Here is a 14,065-nt window from a genome sequence, read left to right on the forward strand (position 1 = left end):
TTTTTCTTACCTTGCATTCTACCATTTAGGACAATTACAGCTTTGATGTTAGTGATGATTTATAATTTCAGAACAGCAGCTAATGCAAACCACCACACTGAAAAGAAAGACAGCAGGAGAATGGGTAGGGAACAGAAAAGAATCCTTCTCTCTGTTATACAGAGAATTAGGCATATATGTCTGAGTCTGTATGAATACTTTTGTTATTTAGAAGAACTCACTTTTTATTTTGTACTCATATGTGCTAAAGAGGCTCTTTTTTTTTTTTTACAGGATGTTGAATCTGGTTCTGAAAGTGGAGTGGATGTCGCTTCAGTAAATCACTCGCAAACAAGCTTGTCTCCTAATGTTCATGCTCCTGACCTAGGATCTTCCTGTTCAGTTGCCAGCGCTGGAGCTAAACCAAAGGCTGGGGTGAGTACAAAGATTTTTTTTTTTCCCTTAACAGCAATTACGATACCACTCTGGAATTGAAATAAAGATATTTTCAACTATTCACTGTAGTGGGTTGTAAATGTGTGCATGGTGCTGGCAAAACAGACTAATAAAGCTTCTTGTCTTGAATACTTTTTGAAGGGCAAAGAATCCGTAAGCAAACTACAAGTTTGACATTTAGAAACAAAATATGATCAGCTGATGATTGTAATGGGTTAAGTTTTCATATGAAAATATAAACTTTAACGGGCCCGTTTGATTTTACTTCTAAAGGTAAGATTACCTGCAGTGGTAAGTACCATTCCTCCACCAGTGAAATAGCAGGAAACTGAGTACTGAAATCTGTTTAGATGAATGATACTGCCTAATGGCCTGTACACTCACATCGTATAGAATGGCAAGAAGTTCCCAAGTCCTGGTTAGCCCCACTGAAGGGCAAAAGTCATTCTAAGGCCAAATTTGGCAAATAGTTTCACTTGTTTAAGACGAGAGACAAACCTTACAGCAGTCAGACTTTTTGTAGTAGGGGAGGTCAAGTCGGAGAGTTCAAAAATGACATGGAGCTCAGCATTTTTGATCGCTTTTGCCCAGCTTTTGCAAAAGTGCTAAGCATTCTTTTCTGAACACTGCTGCCAGCCGTGGACAGTGTACCTGAAAGGTGGCATCCTTATTATCCTTATTCTACAGTATTCAAGCAAGTCTTCCATGTACTACTTTCGTTTCAGTGAAATACTTGCAAGCTGTCATTGGGGTCTTACTTCTCCTTCACTACGTATTTGATCCATGTTCCTATATTTTGCATCACTGACTTTCACAAGAAATCCGGCAATGTAATATTTACTCTGCAGATGGGAGGCAATGGAGCTCTCATCCTTCGGTATTTATTGATAAATAGCTACATCTATCTATCTATAAATATCTCTAAGTCTTTTCTTGTGCCAGTGTTTACCTACTGAGTAATCCTTAACACTTCAGCTGTCAGCACGTGCAGAAATTCTTGGATATCCCAGAAACTCTTGGCATACTTTGTGTTCCCTCTTGCTGTTACTTTTTTCACTCTGTCACAAACTAGAGAAATCAAGGCTCTTCCAAACTTTGTCTGGGCTTACATGTCTTACAGCTATTATCATTCCAGTCAATTCACCCATTTAGCTGCTGCTGGTAATTGGACCAGCAGAAAATCTGGAATAAAATATTAAAATATAAAGTGTGGTTAGCATAAAGATACATGTTTATAAGAAGTTTATGAAAAGTAAAATAAAGAGGCAAACTGTCATTTTTCTGCACTGCAATAGCAAGTTAACTAATGTCTTCGATTGAGGCAGTAACACAAGTTCTAATAAACATTTACATTTAGGATTGTTCGCTTGTACAAAAATAAATTCACTCATAATCTATCATCATGCATAACTATAGCAAATAGAGAGCTCTGCACTCTGTCATAGCATACACTGCAGCACAAATTCTCAAATAAGTACGTATGTTGTGCTAGAAGGTGATATCCCATTTAGCCAGCTCCTGAGAAGAACAAAGACACTCTTTAAGGTATTAAACATCCTTTTAAAATGTAGATTTATCTGCTAATATTTGGGGAACTCTGGCTTTGCAGTAATGTGGGTCACTTAATTTGGCGCTAGATACCATATGTTAATTTACCTTTCAAAAATATTCTTTGATGTTGTCTTTCCTTAACACTTTTGAAAAATGAAATTAAATTTCCTCTGAACTCAGTTCTTTCCTAAGATTTTGCAGGTTGTCACGCTCTGCAGCAAGATTTGGGATGAGATCTTTTTAGCAGTTATTTTGAGATGAAGGCTGTATTTTAACTCTTTTCATAGGTATGTTAAGTACATAGTGTCTATCATTTTTGTTCAACAGAGTGTAGATCTCCAAATCAGGGGGGAAAAAAAAACAGTCCCTCTCAGATACGTTCCGCTGCTTTTGGCTTTGTCCTCTCAGATTGCGTTGCCTGTGTCCTCTTCTGATCTACAAAGTGAGGGCTGTGTGCTCTGTGCCTTGAGCTGTTCGGCTTCAGCTGCCTCCCTGCCCTGCCTGCAGTTTGATTTCAAATCAAATTTGATTTGAAATTGTATGTTTTCTTTGAACATACTAGGAGAAAATAATCTTCAGTTCTAAGTACTCTGCGTCTTTAGCTCTGGTGTTCATCTGGTCTGCATAGCTGAATACTACTAGGTGCTTGCCTGGAATCATACCCATACTAAAGAAGTGCCTCTATCCTTCTGGTTGTGTTTAGTGTTGAACTCTGTTAGCATGAAAGTTTAGAAAGGGTCTCCTTGAAACACTGGCCAGAAGAGATATCAGGGATGCTTCTATGCAGATGGTTTCCTTAGAGAGATCATCTTTGAATACCCTGAAAATATGGAGTTCTATTTTAAGGGAGACATTTGTTAGTAGCTATTTTTTGTCATAGTAGCTGATGCAGGAATAGGCTTATAATACACAGTGTTACCAAACTGGAGGTTTTAGAGGTGGTTGTTTCAAAGATTTTCCTTCCTTTTTGATGCAGTGCAACTGGAGATCTTCAACGATTCCAGATGCTTATTCTCCCAGGGCAACTTGTTTTGCTTATTAATAGTATGTAAACAAGAGTATGACTGCAATTAGTTATATTATGGAATGATATGTGGTATTTTTAAACAAACTATAGCAAGCTGTTGACTGTATCAAAAGTGCACTATGCAAGCAAAACAAGACCTCATGTGGAGACTTGTGGGGAAATTAATGATAAAGCAGAGACTTTGATATGGGTTCAAGTCTAGTCCCTGCTGTAGAACATGTACAGCTACATAACTTCACAACACCTTATCTTACAGATAGGAAACTGTACAGACCATCTGTCCTTTCAAGATTGTTAAGCCCTACATGGAGTTACAACAAAATAAAGTTTCTAATAAGGCCATAGTGTGCTGGAATATCTCCAAGTAGAATGTGGCATGTTAATCCTAGTGGAAATGATTTATCTATCAGTTCATGGAAAAAGATAATATTTTACATTTTTGTTAGTAGATTTTATAAAATGTTAAAGAAGACTTCCAGTAGCAGTGGTATTCAAAATTCAGTGGCAATTGTTGTTTCTCTTGCACAGTAATAGTAGACTTTATTTTATGGAAAGATGACTGAATTTCCTATATATAATGTGTATGTATGCAGAAGTTATTTTAACATCTCATAAAAAACTACATTTATGGACAGATGATTCTTGTTAGTGTTCTAACATATGTGCCTACATGACTTATGTATACATTAATTTATGAATATAAATTTGTACTCCCACATAGTACCCCTTGCTAAATATAGAAATAATAAGAAAGAGCACAATTCCCCTCAGAGCAGTGTATACCTTTCTGTCATTATGTTGTGCATCATGCAAACCTTTAATCTGCAGATTTAAATGATGCTTTGGGCCTATGAGAAATATGCATTTGAATAATCTTCATCCTAAATTTAAAAATCTGTTACGATAATATTTCATTCTCAAGGCACAATAGTATGGTGTGGTCATTGGAGAGTGCACCTGCCATGTTATATAGGACCGTATAATAAGACACATTTTTTTAGCATCTTTGTATTACTAAAGTTTATGGAATAAAGCATGTTCGTGCTTCTATAATTACCCCATATTCTATATTATGTTTTTTATTCACCAGTCTCCAAAATAGACAATGATTTTTGGATATTAACTACACACTTGGCAAGCATAAGTCACGTGGGAGTTGAAATCAGTTTGAAAATATATGAAATCAACAGGCTTTTGCCTCGGTGGTCATGAGAAACACTGAGAAATAGGAGTGTCTGGTCTGGATTTGGATAGCAAGGAATGTAAATATCCTATATGTCATTGCTTTCTCCAAACTAACTCCACACATCTGGACACTAAGAACATTGTTCAACAATAAAACCCAGAAACGACTGAGTTTTAAATTTGGCTTGATTGTTATAAAAACAAGATGTGGTACAGAGTTCTAGAATGAATTTTAATAACAAAGGCTAAGTTACAATAGCCTTGTCCAGTGATCAGTTAAAAGTTAGCTAGTTGGGGAAAGGAAAGCTTGAGTCAATTATCATTGCTGGCTTATTTTTGTAAATAGAAAAATTTGGCTAAAGTACAAGAGCAAGTAAAGTAGTGGGCAAATTTTTGTCCTTGAAAACTTGCTTTGCAATATCTATGTATTTTCTGCTCAAGCAGAGGAAAAGAGGGGGCCAAAAAAAAAGGCTGTGAATACTTTCTGCTGCTTTTCTTGGCCATCCTGTCCTTTCTGCTTCATCAGTGCTCAACTTATCTTAATCACATGTACAATTGTAATTAAAAATCTATTATCACTAGAATAGCTGGTATCAAGAAGATTGTTTTTCAGATTAACTGTAACGACTCAGTTAGAATGCATTCATTTCTCCAAGTGGTTTTAGGCACCAGTTATTCCTGCAAGTACAAAATGACCTACTCTGGCCAAGCACTAGAATAGGTTCAGGTGCAGCCACTAATTTCAGTGGAGTCCTGCATAAGCTCATGGATTTGTTTTCTAAAATCTTGTTAGAAGAGAAGGTCGGATTATTTAGATGATAGTTTTGCAAACCATTCATCTAGGTGTATCAAAATAATGTAGCCTTTCATGTGTATTTTTGATAATTACCGTATTTTAAAATTTTAACTGTTTAGACAAAGCCAAGTCATTCTGTGATTTGTAGATAGCAAAAATTGAGTTCACATTCTTTCTGCTTTAAGGCACTGTGCTGAAAGTTGTGAAATTAAACAAAAAAAAAATTAAGTATATGAAAGAGGTACAAGAAAATTTCCTATTTCAGAACCAAATACTCATAAAGGTGGTCAGTAACTGTTTAAAATGCTTATATATCCCACTACATTGTGTTATCTATTAAATTCAGGGAACTGAGAGGTGTTCCTTCATACACACATGCAGAGCATTTCAGTGAAATTGTGCAGGTATGTTTTCCATGGTTACACTGCAGAAAAGGTGATCCTATTTTAGTCTCACTGAATCATACCTTTATTTAAAATGAGATAAATAATCCATACTCTGATGCAAAGCACAAGATCACTGAGATAATAATTTCATAATTTCATCAATTTATTAAAATACCCAATTTTTTTCTTTTTTTATATTTTGCTGATATTATGACATTCCTGAGTTCTTGCTCTTTCAGGCGAACTGGGAAGTCATTCTTGCAGGCATTAGGGGAAGAGATTCTTATTATGCAATAATAATTAAGACATTATTTGACCAAGCTTAAGAGTTTTCATTACTAAAAGATGAGGAAAGACTTCAGGATGTTGATTACACTGGTGTCGCTTTCTATTTTTCATTTCTCTGTGGGGAAAAAAGAAAGTGTTTTAGAAGACAAGACAACTAATTATGGAAGTGAATTTTAATGCCAACATTTTTTCATTTGGATTCTAACACACTGTTAGTTCCACAAAACATCTTTCCAGCACCTAAACTTCCAAGAAGTTATATTTGCCACTCACGTAACAGATAACAGCAAGATAGCCCTGTGTTTCCTTAATGAACCTCCCTCAAAGTTTTTCTTTCATTCTGAAGTAGTCCCCAAAAGAATCTGTATTCTGATTTGAGGATAACTTCCTATGTTAACTCCTTAGAATTCTTAAATGCTTTTGTCATTGTTGTTTAATGAAAGAAGAAGCAAGTGTCAAATGGCAGAGGTGTTTTATTTCCATGTAGTCTATTAAGCTCCACAAATTTTAGAGGTGAGTGTTTTTTGCAATGAGAGCAGGCCACTAGAATTGGAATCAAAAATCCTCAGTCCAGTTATGATATCCTCAGTCAGGAAAAGTCTCTCTCTCTCTCAGTAATGATTACTAGGTGACCAGATTGTATAGAAATTCATACAGCAATAAAATGTTTGCCATTTTGTATAGCTGCAGTATGATGTAGGAAATGCAGGTGTTAAGCTATGCACCTTTGTTTCCAAGTTTGGGAACCGAAATAAATATCCTCGCTTGTACGGTGCTAAGCATAGAGCCCTCAGTGCTTTCCAAGACGTGAAGGGTTATGTAAGGTACATGTGCTTTTTTACATCGACAAGAATGGAGATGCATTTTTGTCTGCTCGCAAACCATTTACAGCGGCTGTGCTTATGTACACAGCCCTTTTCATGTCTTCCTCCTTTCTGGAGTGTTGCTGGCGTGGTAATGTTGTTTTCTAACTGTCTGGTATGTACAAAAACTGTTTGCGTAAATGGAAGGAAAAGTTAGGACTTCTCTAGTATCATTGCTAATTGTACTATATATAGTAAAATGTGGAGTGCGTTTATTCACTGTATGCTGCCATCTGCTGCTTAACTCTTGTAAACGAGGGGACTGAAAGGGGGCATCAACATCCAGTCAGTCGTGCTGACTGCAACGTTTTGTAATCAAATATATGGACTGTGTCGCATTTCAGAAAGTTTCCATCTTCTGTGGATGTATTCTAAATACTTCTAAGATATGAGGTATTGAAGACTGAAATTTTTCTATTGGAATTAAATTTTAATGAAAGTCTTAGCGAGGTGAGGAAACTTTTTTAAATGTTACTGAAAAAAAAATCCAATTGGTCCTAAATAGAATTGCCTTTACAGTAGTGGAGGAAACTTTCATTTGTGAATTTTTGAAGATTTTTGAAGAAATTTTGGCGGGCGCAAAACTTTTACAACAGATAGTGAATTTTAAGTGGTCTTCCATTGGCACTACGTTCAATATTCTGTTTTATCAGCCATAGGCTGAGTTTACAAACTGACAGCATTGAGGGCAGAGATTCAGTGTTATTCATTAGATATAAGCCTGTAAAAGACAAAAAGCAAACTTAGGTTTAGTAGCAATATTCCCCTTTTTTATTGCCAGATAAGTTTAGTGCAGGTCTCTCTTCTTGCTGTTTTGTGTGGGCTGAGTGGAATCCTAAGTTTCCCCTTTCTATTTTTTTTTTTTTTTTTTGAAGTTACTTAAATATGTTTAACTGTATATCAAGATAAAATTTTAACTCTTTTTCAGTGCTGGAAAAGTTAAGCAGACATGACATTTATATAATTGTATTTAAAGAAAAAAATACTTGATAATTTTTTTCTTTCAGCCTGCAATCCATCTTTTGCATCTCTGCGTTGCAGATTGCAGCAGAGAGCTGCATAATCCAGCTCAGAATTGTTACTGCATGCATGAGCAAAACAGACAAATCTTTATATTGATGTCTGTCAGAAGCCCGTGAGTGGAAAACTGATGAAAAAAGATGTGAACTCATTCTTAATGTTTTTAATGTTACACTGCAAAGTATTTGTTTTCCCTGGAGAAAAAATAAAGGATCACTAGGCACAGAAATGCAATTTTATTCAATGTATTAAGGTGCTTGTCTCTTTTGCAAAACTTTTGATAAATGTTCATTTAAATTGCTTTAATGAAGTGGTATACACATCTGAATAGGGCTGCACTGGTTTTGGTATGCACCAATACTGGCAGAAAGATCACTATCAGGGACAGTGAGGGTGCAGGTGAGGTGCACAGGGATTGAACTCCCAGAGTTTGCAGTATACACTTGCCCTATAGCTCCCACTGGGATTGCTGTGTCTTTATACACATCCTCTCATTACAGCGGGTCTTGGGCAAAGAGAGCGCACAAGTTTAGGCTGATTCAATACATCAATAATATAGAATTCAATACAATTCTAAGTTATGCCCTTAATCTTAGACACCTGAGCTTGTCTCTTACATGGAAGCTATTTATTTGCATAGAGCTGTATTCTGATAAAATTTGCTCAAGTGCTACCTGCCTTCTTTGTGTTTCATGTCTGATAATAAATAGACTGAAAATTGAAATATTCATATGTTTGTGTTTCCATCGTGCTCAATAATATTCCAACAGGAATATTCCGATCCAACAGGAGATTTCTCAATCTTCAGAACACAGGAAAAAAGTTTCCAAAAATGAAGAAGTGGAAAGATTGAGAGACAGCTACTTGGAAACTTGCTGCAGAAAGCTAGGTTGCAAATTTTCTGAGAACTGGGGCTAAGGAGTTTCAAAGCTGTGAAGGGACTTGAACTTTATGCCACCAAGAGACCAGAAGGGGACAAAATGCTGTAACTTTATTCAGTGCAACTGTGTTGCACAAGAGTTTCAACTAGGATAAACTGTTGTTGGATGATGAATTGTTGCTCTATTTGAAATTTGCCGAAGGCGATTCCAGTTTTGATTTTGGACAGCTCTGTGAAGGAATCTATTGTTTCTATCGGACTCTGTGGGTGCTTTTTACATTTCACTAAGGATTAGTGTCATGGAACAGCAGTAGCTCAACCAAAGAGCACAAACTGAAAACCATCCTGGGGGCTGCGGAGGGCCTTATCCCCCAGCAGCTCAAGAGAAGAGAGACCTCAGAGGGGTTTGAAAACGGAGAAGAGAGCGATGTCTTAGCGGTTCATTTGTAACATAATGCTGGTTTAGGGATGAGGCTGTCCCAAACAAGCCCCCTTTTTCCTCTTTTGTGCAACATTTCTACAAGGAGAGGCTTCAGATTACCCAGCTTTCCCCTGCTAGCCCGGTGGCGCAGAGTGGACAAGATGCAGTCACGGGATCGCAGTCGTGTTTGAGCTGCTCAGAAACCAGCAGGAGACCCGTTTCTTGCAGCATTTTGCAGTGCTGGTCTCCAAAGCTCTATTTGTTACCAAGCAGCGTTACCAGCTGCAAAGCTGCTTTTGAAAAAAAAGTTCTGATATTCATAACCAGTTCTGAACTCCATGGGACTTGGACCCATGTTGGGGTGCTATGATGTTTAAATGCTCTTTGGCTGAGTGGGGAATGCCAGAACAGTTAGATACAACATGTTTTTTTGATGCCTTACTTCAGCATACCTATGTTCTTGAATCTTTAAAATAGTTGTCTTTTTATTTATATGTTATTTTGACTTTTCTACCTTCCTATCAAACCTTTCAAATTACTTCTTTTTCTTATATGCAGCTGGATAGAAGTCTGCCTGTGGTTTGGACAAGTGGAAGAGACATAAGCACTCATAGCAAAGATAGGTGTTAGATATTTTACAGGCCATCATCTGAAGATTAGTGCCTTTGGGGAAAGACTGTGTCACTAATAAGTGTAGTTTATACTGTAAGTCTTGTTAGTACTGAATTCAGTCTGCATGAATTCATGTCTCCACTTGTAGCTGTAGTTATTTTAAGTGTACTATCAGCTAAGTGAAATTTTCTGAATTTGCGATGCTTAAAATAATGTGCCTTGAGCTGAGCAGAGAGTATGCAAAACCCCAAGAAAGAGAAGCAATATTAAAGGGGCAAGAAACAAGGTAATAGATAGATATGCCTTTTGATGAGAATTTCCTGTGAGTTTTACCTAAGAAAGAATTTCAGGCTTAAGTCCAAGGCAAGTAAGGGAGCGCAAAACGAGGGGACAAAGACACAGCATTTGAGTTGGAAAGGAAGAGAATAAACAGCAGTGACAACAGCGCAGTCTCTCTATCAATAGACAGCACAGAAGTGGAAGCCTGCACATGGAGGAGGAGGAAAAACCCTTTGTTTAAGCTTCTTGGAGGGGCCAAGAGGTATGAGGAGAGGCGGGGCGGGGGAGGAAGTAAAAAGGTAGTGATTAAAAAAAAAAAAAAAAGGAAAAAAGTAATGATAAAAGAAAAGGAAAAATGTAAGGAAATTGGCGGGGGGGGAAGTGGGGATTTGATTTTTGTTTTGCTTGTTTGTTCTGCTTTTTTTTTTTAAAGGTAAATAGCAAATGATAGGACCTAAACTGTCAGATCAGTCAAATCGGTTTGTTCACAGAGAATATCTAGATTGCTCTAGATTATCTTCTCTCATGCTTAACAAATGCTGTTCTTTGCTCTTGGAAACAGTTTGAAAACGTGGCAGGAATAGTTTACATTACTGGAATGGAAGAAATCCATGTCTGCCTTTTCAAGCACTTTTCCAGACATAGACGTGCTGTGAGTGACATCATGGAAAACCATTTCTTCCTGCCCTTTACATACGCCTCTCTCGAAGGCATTCGCTTGCTCTCTGGCTCTGTCGCACTCTCTGTCTCTTGCTCTCTGGTTCTTTTTTACCTTTTTATACTTTTTTAACTTTGTCCTTCTTTTTCTTTTCTCTCTTTTTTTTTTTTCAGTCCTCGAAGCCAGCGTGGAGGCAAGGGAATTGGTTAGCGTCTCTGTTGAAAGAGTTTGGTTTGGGGTTTTTTTTAATGCACAAAATTCCTCTCAGCGAGACATGCCACACATTCTGATCTCTCTCCTTCAGGCATTTACACACTATTAAATATGGGGTTGGAAATGACACACGTCTGGAAGTATAGAAATAAAACAGCCTTCAACTTTCTGTACTGCTCTATACAATGAAGGTGGTATAAATTGTTAATTGGAAGGCATAGACTTCTAGTTGGTTGGGCTTTCTATAAATAGAAACTCTGCCTTCCAGTGTGCTGCCACATTTTATTTTCTTCAGATTAACTCTCATACTTTGAATCTTTCCATGTTCTAATACAGAAATCAGCAAAGTTTTTAGTGCGTTGGTCCCCTTCCCCTCTCCCCCTACCAAAATAGGGCTTGAGTGCTGAAATATTCTGTTTACCTTATTTTACCAAACTGTCTTTATGGTATTTTTGTAATATCCCTATTTTAAAAGAGAAAAAAAACCAAAGTAACCTATATTGGTACGTGAGGCATTCTCTGTATTCTGTCCCTCACACTCATTAAATAGTAAAATATTGTTGTAAATTAAATAATATTGAATGTGCTATGTAGAGATTACAGTTAATGTACTGCAATACAGAAGGCAAATAGGGTTTTGCTTAAAAAGGATAGCAGGGGGATCCTTCAGTCTTCCAAAGTCGTTCTGAAGTTTTGGGTTCACACTCTGCTGCCAAAACACTGGCTCTGTGTGAACAGCGCTGGGTTAGATGGTTTATTGTTCCATAGTAGTTTGTTACGGGGGAAAAAAAGCTGGCATGAGATGCAGCTGTTAGGGAATCTGGACTGGTTGATACTGAAGATGAAGGTGTTAAAACACACTTGGATTCGATCTCGGAGGAGTGAAAACATTAGAATACAGAATTAATTTCTTAGCAATCCGAGATCGTGTTAAATAGTAGCGCTATCTTTAGCAAACTGCAGTGCCGAGGCCAACATAATCTGTATTGCAAGAGTATAGTTCCAGGCACATTACAAGTCACGATAAGTAGATGTGAGAAAAGGTAGAAGTTAAATATACTGTTGTTTCCCTAAAATGTGAGGAATTTCAAAGCACTCCAAATGATTGGCCAAGATACGCTTCCTTAGAAGTCTGAAGATACTTTAACATAAGAGAATGATATGTAAAATTCAGTACTTAATGCAAATGGCAGAGAGGTTTATCTAGAACATGTAAAACTAAGCATAGATATTTCAGCTCACCAGCAACAGTAAGTTTCTTTGCACGAACTTCCATGATTGAGATACTGATTGATCAAAAAGTCTAGCAGTTCCTTACCACTTTGGAGAGTTAGTGGGAAAACAGGCATAAAATGGGTAAGCAAAAATGTGGCAAGGAGGAGTACAGCCAATTTCATATCCCGTTTCCAAACTCCTAAAACTGAGCCATGTTGGCTCACTGCAGAGCTTTGCTCCACAGTCACATGCAGTTTTTCTTTCTGACTCTTCTATTGTTGCTTTGCCAGTACAAAAGAGGTTCAAGTAAGATCCAGTTTTGCAGTTGCCAACATTGAGTGATGTTTCGACATGCTTAGGGATTTCAGAGTGTTTTGAGACCTCTGTATTCTTAGGAGGGGAAAAAAATATCTTTAATGGGTTTCTCACATTGTTTAGAAAATCCTGTGGCTAGTTTCACGGAATTATGGAAGAAGGGAAAAACAGAGCAGAAATCTTAGAAAATATGTGTGGAAAAATAAACATTTAAGAAGCAATTTTAAAAAAATCAGAAATTCTGAGTACCCAGCAGTCCTCCTGCATTTCAGGAGAATGTGTAATTGTTCAGATTTTTTTCTTAATTGAGCCTTTCATCTACGCTTTCTGAAAATTCCTTAAAGGACAGATTTTTAAAAAGCATTTAGATGTTTAAAGGCAACTGTGGGCAGCTGCTGAGCTGAGCGAATACAGAGGATCTACCTACCAGTGAATGTTGCAGACTGCATCTTACGTGACCTCAAGCACTAAGCTGATTTCTAGGAAGGGGAACTCTGATAGTGTATCTACTTGTGTTACCTCTGTGGCTGAACAGACTTCTCACTGAGCTTTATGCTTCTGCATCACTTAGGAAAATATCTGGAATGCTTGCCTATGTATTTAGTGTTGATATGGAAAACCTTAACCTGAATTCTGTTCCTATATCAAAATGTTCTCCATTAGCTGTCTCAGCTATGAAAGTAGGAAGAAAGAAAAAATAAATTCTTCCTGTAATATTTTACTTTGTCCTGACAACTCAGAAAAGGGGGTAGGGAGGCAGGGAGCGGAGAGCGGATTCTGAAATACGTTACAATTAGGAATCTTACAGGTAAAGATCAGAGGAGAAGCACAAGGACTGCTTGGCCGTGTCCGGTTAGGTTTACATCTCAAAGTACACTGAGAAGTGCTATGGGTCTCGTGTCAAATATTTGAATATAGGAGGCTTTTCTCATTTTGAAGTCAGTTGCTTCTTTCCAAGAAACTCAAACCAGTTTAATATTTCACTTTATAAGCACTTCTGCAGATTTTTTAAATTCATTTTTATTTACTCCTATGCCCACCTATATTCCTAAAGGTCTTTCTGTATGTAATCATTGAATTACAGCACTGGGGCCACATGTTCTGAACAAAAAATTGCCAAGAAGAGGTCCAGAGAGTTATATGTTCTCTGCCATGTACTTTTGAGCAAGAAAAACTTGTGGCTTCTGCCAAATGCCAGAGTTCTGTCTCGAAAGCAAAATTTTCTAAGTGACTTTGTATCTGAAGTCGCAGTTTGTAAGCAACGTGGGCATTTGGGAGTCGGTGAGGTTAGATCTCTTAAGTACCTTTAGAAGTGGGTGGCTCCTCTTTTTCTCCGCTATGCTCTCTCTGTTCCAAAAAAACAAAAGGATTTTTGTGCTTTTTGGAATTACTTCTTTGTTTAATCCACCTGAAACATGGAGTAATAGATTCAAAGCATAGTTGTCTCAGTTATGGGCCCACTTGGCTGGAGTTTGTATGTACGTTGCCTGTTAGATTACAGATGGCTTTTCAAAGCAAACTACTGCCATTGAAAATCTCTGAAAACGAATGCCTGCCTCATACAGTATTTATAGAAATATTTTCTGTTTGTTTTTTTAATGGGCCCGTTAACACACCTATTGGAAATGCTTAGCTGATAGATGACATTATTTGCCAAAGGAATTTTGAAGACTGAGAATATTTGAAGAGTGAGACCTTGAGTCACTGAAACAGAGCTGATCTGTCTTGTAACTTTATTTGGAATTTCACAATCCTTGCTAAACGGCAAGATAAGGGCCAAAGGCAACACAACAGCAGGAGCCTACTCAGAATGTGCCAAAGTTCATAGAGCAGTTGCCTCGGGCTGCAGTTCGCTGCCCCCTAATCTCGCGGGGTCATCGGTGGCTTTGCTGCGGAGCGCTGCGGAACGTGAGGCTCCTCA

The 14,065-nt window shown here is 37.5% G+C and overlaps 1 protein-coding gene across 2 annotated transcripts in view; it reads left to right on the top strand.

The window, feature by feature from the left end:
• DLC1 (DLC1 Rho GTPase activating protein) overlaps positions 1-14,065 on the top strand; it is a 305,895-nt gene that overhangs the window by 159,166 nt on the left and 132,664 nt on the right. The window contains exon 4 of one of the 2 annotated variants that reach the window (XM_088524683.1): positions 274-414. In XM_088524683.1, coding sequence (XP_088380809.1) covers positions 274-414 — 141 coding nt within the window. Of the gene's footprint in view, positions 1-264; positions 415-14,065 lie in introns of those variants that run through there. The other variant, XM_088524684.1, reaches the window with a different exon arrangement.

Source organism: Tinamus guttatus, unplaced genomic scaffold (assembly GCF_059628265.1).
Source record: "Tinamus guttatus ecotype Peru unplaced genomic scaffold, ASM5962826v1 Tinamus_guttatus_pri_ptg000213l, whole genome shotgun sequence".
Lineage (NCBI taxonomy): Eukaryota > Metazoa > Chordata > Aves > Tinamiformes > Tinamidae > Tinamus > Tinamus guttatus.